Source organism: Dasypus novemcinctus, chromosome 6, assembly GCF_030445035.2.
Source record: "Dasypus novemcinctus isolate mDasNov1 chromosome 6, mDasNov1.1.hap2, whole genome shotgun sequence".
Classification (NCBI taxonomy): domain Eukaryota; kingdom Metazoa; phylum Chordata; class Mammalia; order Cingulata; family Dasypodidae; genus Dasypus; species Dasypus novemcinctus.
Genome location: NC_080678.1, coordinates 104266133 through 104278866, shown reverse-complemented (window position 1 = coordinate 104278866; position 12734 = coordinate 104266133). Strand labels below are relative to the sequence as shown.

Below are 12734 nucleotides of genomic sequence, written 5' to 3'. Positions count from 1 at the left end.
CTATTATTGATTTGAAGTTTCATTCCATTATGATCTGAGAAGGTGCTTTGTATAATTTCAGTCTCTTTGTATTTTTTGAGAAATGTATTCTGATCTACCATGTGGTCTATCCTGGAGAAAGATCCACGTGCCCTTGGGAAGAATTATAACCCACTGAGTTTGGGTGCAACATTCTGCATATGTCTGTTAGGCCTAACTCATATTGTTCAAGTTCTCTGTTTCCTTGTTGATCTTCTAACTGTTCAATCTAATGATATGACTAGTGTGCCAAAGTCTCCAACTGTTATGGTAGAGGTGTCTATTTCTCCCTTTAGTTTTGTCAGAGTTTGCCTCATGTATTTTGGGGCACCCTGGCTAGGTGCATAGACATTTATGACTGTTATTTCTTCCTGGTGGATTGTTCCTTATATTAATATATAATGGTCTTCTCTATCTCTTATAACTTTTTTTTGCAATTCAAGTCAGTTTTGTCCAATATAGCTACCTCTGCTGTTTTTTTGGTTACTATTTGTGTGAAGCAACTTTTTCCAACCTTTCACTTTCAGCTGGTTTGTATCCCTGGGTCTAAGGTGAAACTCTAGTAAGCAATATATGGATGGTTCTTTTTTAAAAATCCATTCTGTCAGCCTATATCTTTTGACTGGGGAGTTTAATCCATTCACATTCAATAATGCTAATGTACATACATTATTTACTTATAGCATTTTATTCTTTGGTTTTCATGTATCAAAGACTTGTTTTCATCTGTCTTTTTACTCTTTTGGTTATCCTTTCTGCTATTCCTTCTTCTATCCTGTTTTCCAAACCTCTCTCTCCTGTCTTTTCCTTTCAGGCTGAAACTCTTCCTTTAATATTTTCTGCAAAGGTGGATCCTTTTTGTTTTTTTAATGAATTCTCTTAGTTTCTATTTGTTTGTGAATGTTTTACACTGGCCTTCATATTTGAGGGACAATTTTGCTGCATAAAGGATTCTCAGCTGGCAGTTTTTCTCTTTCAGTATCCTATTTGTATCATATCATACTGCTGTCTTCTTGCCTCCATGGTTTCTGATGAGAAATCTGCACTAGGTCTTACTGGGTGTTCCTTGTATGTGATGATTTGCTTCTCCCTTGCTGCTCTCAGAACTTTCTCTGTATCTTTGACATTTGACATTCTGAGTAGTATGACTCTTGCAGTGGGTCTATTCAGATTTATTCTGATTGAGATACACTGAGCTTCTTGGACATGTAAGTTCATTTCTTTTGTGTGAGTTGGGAAATTTTCAGCTATTATATCCTCAAATATTCTTTCAGCCCCTTTTCCCTTCTTTTCTCCTTCTGGAATTCCCTTGACATGTATGTTGTTGCATTTCATGTTATCATTCAACTCCGAACCCCTGCTCTATTTTTTCCATTCTTTTCTTTCTTTCTTCTTTTTTCTCTTCAGTTTCAGCATTCTGTCTTCTATATGACTTATTCTTTCTCCAGTCATTTTGAATCTACTGTTGTATGCCTCTAATGTGGTTTTGATCTTACCTATTGTGTCTTTCATTCCCATGAGCTCTGTTACATTTCTGTACAGGTTTTTAAATTCTTCTTTGTGTTAGCTCAGTATCTTCTATTGTAATATTATTTTTATTTTTAAAGAAGCTTTGGATTACATAAATGTCACATAAAAATTATAGGGAATTCCCATATGTCCCATCCTCTCCCCCGTCCACATTTTCCCACCTTAACAACATCTTTCATTAGTGTGGTACATTCGTTACAATTGAAGAACACATACTGAAGCATTGCTACTACCCGTGGATTAAATTTACATTATAGTTTTTAACCTCTGTCCTGCACAATCTTATAGGTTATGACAAAATGTATAATGGCCTATACCAATCACTGCAGTGTCATGCAGAATAATTACAATGTCCTGAAAATACCCGGTATTGCACCTATTTTCCCTCTCTGTCCCTTCAGAAACTCTGGCGGCCACAGATTAGTGTTTTCTCGATATTCTTTATCTCTTTGGATGCCTTGTCTTTCAAGTCATTAATTTGATTTTGGAAATTTGTGTTCATCACATTGATTAATTGTCTCAAATCTTCTGTCCCTTCTGGAGTTTTGATATATTCCTTTTCTTGGGCCATTTCTAACATTTTCTTACTAATGGCTTGTAATTTTTGATATCCAGGCATCTGATTAGGGTGGTGAGTTTACTCAGATGCTAAATTTTTTTCCTCTTTCATAGGGCTTTAGTGGCAAGAGGCTATGTGTTACTGCTATTCTTTGATTTTTGGTTCAATCTGTTCTGAGTCTCTGGGATTGTCCTGGTTAGTTGATCAAATTGGGCTATGAACCCAGTAATGGGGAGCAGACCTGCTTCCTAGGGCTTTGTGGAGGGAGATTGCAAAGGCCAGAAAAAGCCTCTCTTTCTTATTTAATTTTAATTTTCTCACATGCAAATCCTTGGTCACCCAGCAGATGGCGATCTTTGGTAACCCTCTTTCAATGCCCAGTTGAAGTGTGTTGCTGCAACATCGACTGGATCATTGTGACAAAGTTTCCTGTCTGGAGGCTAATAGCTTTGTAATTGACACTTTCTCAGGGGCAGTTCTCCAAACTTTGCTGGCTGCCCCCTCTCATTTCCCAGGTGGGAAGTAATTTCTCTCCTTTTTGTGACCTCAAAAACCAGTCCTGGTCAGTAGAGAGGGAGATTGAGAGAGTTGGATCTCTTTAATCTCTTGCTAGCTCTTAAGACAAACAATGGTGTGGCTCCATCTGGCTTGGAAGGGCCCATGGAACACAGCAGACCAAATTTGTGGGTCAAAAGCTGGGTCAGCCTTAGGCTGTGTCCTTCTCTCACTTTTTCTGGGGAGGTAGATCCCTAGGGCCCCATTTGTAGCCATCAATCCAGAGGCCTGAGAATTCAAAAGTTTTTATATTGTGGGGGAAGGTGCTGGCATTTGTAGCTATGGCTTTTAATGCATAGTTTTGTAGACACAATTATTTTCCCTTGCCCCTTTCTCTTCTGGGCAGTGTCCAGCCATCCCCTGGTGTCCTAAACCCTAGAAGATTATTTTCCCAAGCTGTTTATGTCTGCCGTCTAGATATTTTTTAAGGAAAGAAGAGAGTCCAGTGTGTTTTTAGTCAGCCATCTTTCTGGAAGTTCTAATGTATTTTTAAAAATATTATTTATTATTATTGTTATAATTATTTATTTATCAGTTGTATTGGTGTATATCATTCATACATGAACACACATAAACAGTGTGTAGTAAAAGTTGTGAACTTACAAAACAAACATGTATGACATTATACAGAGTCCCATATATCACCCCAACCCATGTATCACCCCACCCCACATCTTGCATTTTTCTGAAATATTTGTTACAAATTATGAGAGTATCATCAAAATATTACTACTAACCATAGTCCATATCTTATATTTGGTGTATTTCCCACCAAACCCACCTTATTATTATTATTATTATTTTAATTTAATAAACTGCTTTTGTCTGTTATTTTTATTTTATTTTTATTCCCCCCCCTTATGGCTTTTTGCATACTGTCTGCTCTCTGTGTCCATATGCTGCACATTCTTCTGGGTTTGTATGTATTTATTTTATTTCCCCTCCCCCCTTGTGGATTGCTTGCTGTCTGCTCTCTGTGTCCATTTGCTGCACGTTCTTCTGTGTTTTTGCTTGTCTTCCTTTATTTTTTTGTTGTGTCATCTTGCTGAGTCAGCTCTCCACACTGCTTGTGGGCTGGGTGGCTCTCCGCAGCATGCAGGTGAGACTGCCTTCACAAGGAGGCCCCAGAATGTGAACCCAGGGCCTCCCATATGGTAGATTGGAGCACAACTATTGTGCCACAGCCACTTCCCCCTATTATTATTTTTTAATATATATTTATTACAGGAGTTGTGCACCTATAAAACAATCATGTGTATGTGTAAAATTGCCATACAACAGCCCTTCACCAACACACCACACCATAGTGAAACATTTGTTACAGATTATGAGATAATATCATTACACCATTACCACCAACTATGGTCCATAGTGTACATTTGGCACACTTTTTCCATATTCCTTCATGATCAACATAGTAATCTTTGGCATAGATGCAAGAATATTACATTATTCCTGCTAACCACAGTCCATAGGTCACACCAGTTGTATTTATTCCGTGCTTCTCCACATTTCCACCACCCTGTAATAGTGATGTACATCTGTTCTTGCTCACAGAAGGACACTCTTTCATCTGTACCATCAACCACAATTCTCTTTCACCTGTGGGTTCACTGTGTTATTTAGTCCCTAGATTAAGCTCTAGCTTTCTTTCAATTGACATTTACATCCCTGGATCACCCTTTCCAGCCACATTCCCATTTATAAACCAGCTGTTATTCACTATAATATGTTACCATCAACTCTGTCCATTTCCATGCTTTAACGGTCAAGTTAATTAAAAATTCTACATACGTTAAGCATCAGTACTCCTTCTCAGACCTCCTCATAACTCCTGATAACCTGTCCTCTAGGGTTTAACTCCATGAATTTATTCTTCATATTTCATTCATATTAGTGAGACCATGCAAGATTTGTCCGTTTGTGTCTGGCTTACTTCACTTAGCATAATGTCTTCAAGATTCATCCATATTATCATTGGTGTCCCAATTTCATTTCTTCTTAATGCAGCATAGTATTCCATCATATGTATATACCACATTTTGTTTGCCATTCATTGGCTGTTGGAAACTTGGGTTATTTCCATCTTTTGGCAATTGTGAATAATGCTGCTATGAACATCGGTGTGCCACGTGTTCTTCTGTTTGTGCCACAGACTTCAGTTCTTCTGGATATATTCCTAGTAAAGGAATTACTGGATCATATGGTGGTTCTATATGTAACTTCCTAAGGAAGAGCCAAACTGTCTTCCACAGAGGCTGCACCATTTACAACCCCACCAACAGTGAAGGAGTGTTCCTATTTCTCCACATCTTTTGCAGCACTTGTTTTGTTTTGTTTTTTAAATTATGGCGATTTTATGTGGTGTAAGATGAGATCTCATTGTCGTTTTGATTTACATTTCTCTAGTAGCTAGTGATATGGAACACTTTTTCATGTGCTTTTTGGCCATTTGTATTTCCTCTTTGGAGAAAAGTCCATCTAAATCTTTTGCCCATTGTTAAGTTGGATTGTTTGGTTTTTTATTGTTGTTATATGCTCTCTTTTATTTAGAATGGAAATCAAGCCCTTATCAGATATGTGGTTTCCAAATATTTTCTCCCATTTAGTCAGATGCCTTTTCACCTTCTTGATGAAGTCGTTTGCATCACAGACGTGTTTGAGTTTGAGGAGGTCCCATATATCCATGTTTTCTTTTGTGGCTCATGCTTTTGGTATAAGGTTTAAGAATCTACCACCTACCACCAGGTCTTGAAGATGTTTTCCTACATATTCTTTTAGGAGCCTTATGGTTCTTGCATTTATATTTAGGTCTTTAATCCATTTTGAGTTAATTTTTGTATAAGACATGAGATAAGGGTTCCTTTTCTTTCTTTTGACTATGGATATCTAATTCTCCCAGCACCATTTGTTAAATAGACTGCTCTGCCCCAGCTGGGTGGGTTGGATAGGCTTGCCAAAAATTACTTGACCATAGATATGAGGGTCTACTTCCAAACCATCAGTTTGGATTCATGGGTATATGTGTCTGTCTTTATGCCAGTACCATGCTTTTTTTTTTTTTTTTAACCATTGTAGCTATGTAATGTGATTTAAAATCTGGAAGAGAGGGTCCTCCAGCTTTGCTTTTCCTTTTCAAGATGTTTCTGCCTAATCGGAACCCCATTACCCTACCAAATAAATTCAATAATTGTGTTTTCCATATGTTTAAAAAATGCTGGTGAAATTTGTATTGGGATTGCATTGACTGTATATCAAATTGTGTAGAATTGATGTCTTAATGATATTTAGTCTTCCAATATATGAGCTTGGAATATTCTACCATTTATTTAGGTCTTTTTAAAAATTTCTTTTGACAATGCATTGTAGTTTTTTGAATGCAAGGGCTCTACATCCTTGGTTAAAATTATTTTTATATATCTGATTCTTTTAATCACTAATGTAAATGAAATTTTTTTCCTGACTTCCTCCTCAGACTGCACATTATTAGCATATAGAAACATCACTGATGTTTTTGTGCATTGCGGTTGCTTATTGGTATAGCATGCTGATTGATTTTCTTGTGCTGAACCACCCTTGCATCCCTGGTATAAAACCCACTTTATCATGATGAATAAGTTTTTAAATATGTTGTTGGATTCAATTAGCAAGTATTTTGTTGAGGATTTCTGTACCTGTATTCATTAGGGAAATGGGTCTGCAATTAAAAAAATTTTTGTAATATCTACATCTGGCTTTGGTATTAGGGTGATATTGGCTTCATAGAATGAGTTTGGTAGCGTTCCTTCTTATTCCATTTTTTGGAAAGAGCTTAAGTAAGATTGGTATTAATCATCTTTGAATGCTTGGTAGAACTCACCTGTGAAACCATCTGGTCCTGGGCTTGTCATTTGGGGAGTTGTTTGATGACTGTTTCAATCTCTTTACCTGTGATTGGTTTGTCAAGGTCTTCTATATCTTCTAGGGTCAGTGTAGGTTGTTCATACATTCCTGGGAATTTTTCCATTTCATCTACATTGTCTAGTTTTTTGGTGTACAGTTGTTCATAGAATCCTCTTACGATATCTTTTATTTCTGTGGGATCAGTAGTAATGTCCCCATTTTCATTTTTTATTTCATTTATTTGCATCTTCACTCTTTTTTTCCTTGTCAGTCTAGCTAAGGGTTTTTTGATTTTGTTAATCTTCTCAAAGAACCAATTATGAGTTTTGTTAATTTTCTCTATTGCTTTTTGTTCTCCATTTCATTTATTTCTCTTCTGATATTTGTTATTTCATTACTTCTACTTCCTTTGGGATTAGTTTGCTGTTGTTTTATTCTTCTTGATTTTAGCTCTTTCTTCTTTTTTAGTATAAGCATTGAGTGCCATCAATTTCCCTTTCAACACTGCCTTCACTGCTTCTCATATGTTCTGATATGTTGTGCTCTTGTTTTCTTTTGTTTTGAGATATTTATTGATTTCTATTGAAATTTCTTCTTTGGCCCACTGATTATATAAGAGTGTGTTGTTTAATTTCCATATATTTGTGAATGTACCCTTTTTCCACCTCTTGCTGATTTTCAGCTTTATTCCATTAAGATCAGAGAAGGTGCATTGTATAATTTCTATCTTGTTGAATGTATTGAGATCTGCTTTTGCAGAGTTAACATGGCAGCTACTGGGTGCTTTCCAACTTGAACAGGTTCAAACTTTAACTGTTTTTAGGGTTATATTTTACCCAGCCGTGTTTACTAATCATTACGTGAATTCAGGGGCCAACTATCTCTTCCTCCCCCATTTTTGGGAAATGGAGCTTCCAACTCCAGCCATGGAATAGCCCTTGAGGCAGCTTCTCCACCAGTGGAGAATGGACACTGGCCTCCATAGTGTAGAGTGCTCTACTCATGAATCTTCTCTGCAGATGGTAGGTCTCCTCCTTCCATTCTTTCAAGGATGTTGCAGGATGCTCATCTGGTCTCCTAGGGTCCCCAAGCAGGTGCTTTACATAGTTCTGGGAGATCACCAACTGCCTTGTAGGATGAGCTAACTCTCAAAGCACCCTTCTCTGCTGCCATCTTGCACGTCCCTCTGCTGCCATCTTGCACCTCCTCCCTCTAATGTATTTTTTTTCTAATTTTTCATACTTTATTCCCTGTATGAATAGGTTAAGAAAGTAGAATTTCCCCAAGCACTGATTTATAGATAATGTGAAAAAGCAGCACACAAAACAAAACATTCAGTTTCACAGATAGTTACATTTAATGATCACTTTAAATGCAATTTCAACTCTCATTTTAAGCTAAGTGCAATAATAATTTAATACAAGATAGTTAAATACACACACAACCTGTATATCCTGAACTACAAGTGGTTTCCATGGCCACATATGCTTTTAGGCAAGTACACATTTCCACAATGAACAAGTACTAACCAATATATTAATAAAACACTACCCCAAATGCTTATCCTGCCATCAGCTTTTTAAGCAATGACATTCATGCTACTGAAAGCATTTCTTTTTAGAAGATTTAAACTGACTTGGGAAACTCAGTTGTAAAGCTTGACAAACAGAATGTATAAACCCCAAAGATTTTAAATAAAGAAAGCCTACCAACACTGAGGCATTTACATGAAACTTAGTTTCTCAAAAAACAAAACACTCTTGCTATCTGAAGAAAATTAAAACAAATGACCACTTAAGACACTTAAGCATTCTCTAAAAATACTGTATTTTCCTATATCATCATCTACTTAAGAGAAACACAAACCAGTTCACTTCATTAGTAATATCAGAGTTTTGTCTAGAAACTTAAGAAAATATAAAAAACATGTCTCAGCCATCACAGGATCAAAGGTGCCATTTACTCGTCACATATAAAACAGCTACAATATAGCCTACAATGACAAAAAAGGACACCTAACACATAAGTACTACTTCATCATCTAGTCAAAAGTCAGAAGGAATTACATGAATTGCAAGGTCCTTTAACTTATATATGATCATTAAAACCCAATGGCAATATAAAGACAGGCAATTAAAGACTCAAAAGCTCTAAAATTGAAGACAGGAAAATAAAGGCTGAAGCCTGTATGTTTCTCCAGCTTTCATTTTCATAGTTAGATATCCGGACCTTACTATAGGAAATAGGCAGTTACTATATATATTTGACCCAGAAGATAAGGAAGCTTTAAGAAGTACAAAAAGGATCAAGATCCATAGTTTGTGTGATCAAATGCTTTTCTAGCTTGTTTCCATTCTTCATTCATAGTAAGTCTTTAACCCTAGCAAACTTCCTTGGGTCCTTTCGAATCAAGAAGATGATATCTTCAACTTGTACTCGACCTTGTCTTCCAATTGACATTGCCTTGTGAGTCATCTCAGTGATGACCTCTATGACAAGGTCTTCAAGAATATCCACTGACTCAGTATAAGGATTCTGGTCATCCCCAAATCCATACATCATACACTGTAGTTCCTTAGAAAAAAGTCTCTTTCTATTACCCTGTCCACCTTCTGCACCTCCTCCAATTTCTTCATTTTCTTCCTCAAATGTGGGGTCTTCCTCTTCATCTTTCTATTTTTAATTTCATCCATTGTGTCTTTAATTTGCGTATGCTCTGTTACTTTTCTTTGCAGTCTCAAATTGGTCTTTATGCTCACTCAGTGTCTTCTTAATACTCTTTATCCCTTTAGTCATATTTTCTTTCAATTCTTTGAAGTGATTTAGGAGTGTTGCATGATTATCATTCATTAATTTTCTTAAATCCTGTATATCTCCAGGATATTTGGTCGGTTTCTTTGGCTGGGCCATCTCTTCCTGCTTCCTAATATGGCTTGTAATTTTTTGCTCATGTCTAGGCATCTGAATATGTCAATCAATTTGCTCTGATAGTCAATTTCTTCTGTTGCCTGTTTCCTGCCTCCCCCCCCCCCCCGCCCCAGCTCTTCTTTGATACTTGGTTCACCTTATTCTGAGTCTTTAAAAGTACCCAGCTTAAATTACCAAAACTGGGCCAGGGATTCACTAATGGTGTGCAGATTTTCTCCCAAGAATTGGGGTTAAGAGAGTCCTTAAAGCAGTTTTTGTCCATGCAATTTCCAGACCAGCCAGCGCATGGTGTTTCTTGGAAAACCTGTCCGTGGAAGTGTTTCTTTCAATCTCTACTTTCCTGTGTGGTGCAGTCAGAGCTGAAATTCACAGCAGGATTTGCTGGCTGAATTCATGGAAGAGAAGCCTTCTGATGCCCCTTCCCTTTTCCCTTGAAACAGCTGACAGGGAGGAGGACATCTGTTCCCCCCCCCATTGGGCTGCAGGGAGCCAGGGCTTTTACCCCAGCTTAATATCTTGGGATGGGGGAGGGGAGCCCTTCCCAGCCATGGTGGGCATTTGATAGCTCAGGTTTGTTGTTTTGGGTTCTTCATCTCTCTGTCCCTTGCCCTCCTGGGAGTTGCATAGCACTGTCCTGGTCTGTTGACTCCCAAAGCAGGTCCCTAGGACAGCTTTTGGCCCTTTCTCCATTGTTTTTGTGAGAGAGTTGAGCCCTGCCTGCCTACTCCAATGCCATCTTCCTGGAACTCAACTAGCCTAGTTGAAATGAAAACATTCCACAAGAGCCAACCCTGTGAGGTGGCAGACCCAGCCTCCATCCTGCAGAGAGACAGTGGATGCTGCTGCTCACCCTCCTTCCCAGGTGCAGCTGGGCCCGGGCCTTGGAAAGCAAAGGTCCTGCTCCTCCAGCTTGGGGGATGACTGTAATGACAAGCCCCACTCAGAGGGCTTCTTTGCAGTGCCCTTCACCCCAGTCCAGGGGCCAGTGAGTGTGCAGGCTGCAGACTGAGAGGTGCTCCTACAGCTGTGGGCCTGCACTCAGCCTCCTGTGCCCCAGTCCCAAACCCCACAGTAACCGAAGGCTAAAGGAAAGCCAAAGCATCCAAAATCCCCTCCCATGTCAGGCTTCCCCATTGCAGGAAAGGGCACCCCTAGCCACTCAGTCCTCTCCTCCAAAGCTCACGGCCCCCTCGTGCCTTTTTGCTTCCCCTGCATCCAGCCACCAAAAGTCCTGCTGCCTTCAAGTCCACACCACCCTGGCATCTGTCAGGCCCTGGCACACTCGCTGTCCTTGGATAAAGCCCATGCTGCCCGTCCTGCTCACTCCCTTCCTCCCTGCACAAGCACGAGTAGTTCTGACCTCAGGACCTTGGCACAGGCCCCTCCACAGCCTGGAAGATTCCTCCCTCAGACCTCTCCCTGATGGCTTCCTCACCTGTTGGGGCTCAAAGCAAGCATTGCGTCCTTGGAAAGGCCTGATTTTTAGTGAAGGTTCAACAGCATACAATCATTGTGAGAATCGTAGAATGAACTTGAAATACTCATTACCTGCTGTCAGTAATGGCACACCCATGCCAAGCTGGTGACATCAGTATCCCCGCTGCCGCTTATTCGAAGCAAATCCCGGACATCACGTCAGTTCATCTGCAAATATCGTAATGTCTCCAAACGAGAAATTGTACCTGTAAAAGATGATCCAGGCCACCCGTTCTGAGAGGATGTCCCTTCACTTCCTTGCTCTGTGCCTTCCCCATTTTCATTGTCATGCACTTCACACTCCCTGACATTTATTTTGTTCATGGTTATATTTTATGGGATTGCCTCCCCATCCAGTCACGAGAATGTTCCTGCCCTGAGAACGTCTCTCTGCCTGCCTTGTTTCTGTTAAATACCATCGGCTGCCCAGTGCCAGGGATCCCACAATTTCTCAGAGTAGACGATGGCTGAAGGAGAGGCTGGCCACCTGCCAGGGTCCACTTGTCTGGCCGAGGGCAGCAGGAGGTGGTGGATGGATGGACATGCACTGACCTTCTGCTGTGGGTTTTCTCTTTTAGATAAAGCAGCAAGCTCTTCTGAAGACAATGTCATAACTTGTCCTGGAGTAGAACCTCAGATACTTGGAAAGTAAGTGACCCGACCTGGGGACCCTCGTGGCAGGAGACCAGGTGGGCAGTGGTTTAGTGGTCTTGGGTGAGGACACCCTCGGCCGGGGCACCCGGGGAGCCCTCTGTACCTACCCTGATGGGTGGTCCTGGGGGTGGGCAGGGATCCGTGTGGCCCAGCTCTGCTGAGGACGGCAGGAGGTGGAGGGTGCCTGCCTTAGTTTCCCCACTTCTGGGACATCTAGCAAGCCATGGGTTGTCTTGACAAGAGTGATTTCTTGGCTGCCAGTGTTGGGGCTGGAAGCTGACTCCCTCCAGGGTGGGCAGCGCTCTGGTGCTGGCAGCCGGCAATCCTGGGGTCCTGTGGCTCCCCCACCACATGGCCGTGTGCTCTCCTCTCTCTGCCGGTTCCCAAGGACTTCCAGCATCTTCTCCTCCAAGTGGCTTTCCCTTGAAAGCCCCCAGTCACAGCACTAAGGGCAGTCTCATTCCCCTGACCGCAGCATAACGATGTCCTCAGAAGTTCCACTGACTCTGGGTTACACCCCAGGACTGGGTGCAGGTCGTGAACATGGTTTTTTCTGGGGCACACGCTTCAGCCCATCCGGTTCCAAAGGGCTCCTGCCACTCGCTGGAGCTGAGCCCACGTGCCCTGTCCACACGGAGGAGCCCAGGGAGCCCCCCCATTGCTGCCACTCATGTGGCTCATGGCCACACGGTGCACAGATGATGCCGGGCTCCTGGGGCCGGCCGTGTCCCTCGGGGCCTCTGCGCCAGGCCGACCTCGTGCTCTGGGGAAGGAGAGCTCACCCCGTTCTCTCCACTACCCCAGTGCCTTGCTGGCAAAGTCACTGCACCCAGAAGCTGGGGGCCAAGGTTCAGCCATGGGGAGACCTGGCTGTCACCGGCCCACCCCCTCCATGCTTTAGGCCCATCTTCGTTGAAATCAGCCTCAACAAAGGCATAACCTTCATCACCAACAACCTCAAATTCAGAGGAAAGGATTGCGTGAGTACTGGGTGGGGGCACCCCCGTCACGGGGCCCATCGGCCCAGCCCTGATGCAGACACACTGGGGGGCACCTGGCAGCCAGGGTGAGTGGGTGGGGCAGGGGTCCACCAAGACCAGAGTCCAGGCCTGTGGCTCCCCTGGCTGTGTGG

The 12734-nt window shown here is 41.5% G+C and overlaps 1 protein-coding gene across 1 annotated transcript in view; it reads left to right on the top strand.

Moving 5' to 3' along the window:
* LOC131278909 (anthrax toxin receptor-like) overlaps positions 1-12734 on the top strand; it is a 68642-nt gene that overhangs the window by 38986 nt on the left and 16922 nt on the right. The window contains exons 11-12 of the mRNA XM_058299549.1: positions 11527-11596; positions 12504-12582. Of these exons, the coding sequence (XP_058155532.1) occupies positions 11527-11596; positions 12504-12582 (149 nt within the window). The remainder of the gene's footprint in view (positions 1-11526; positions 11597-12503; positions 12583-12734) is intronic.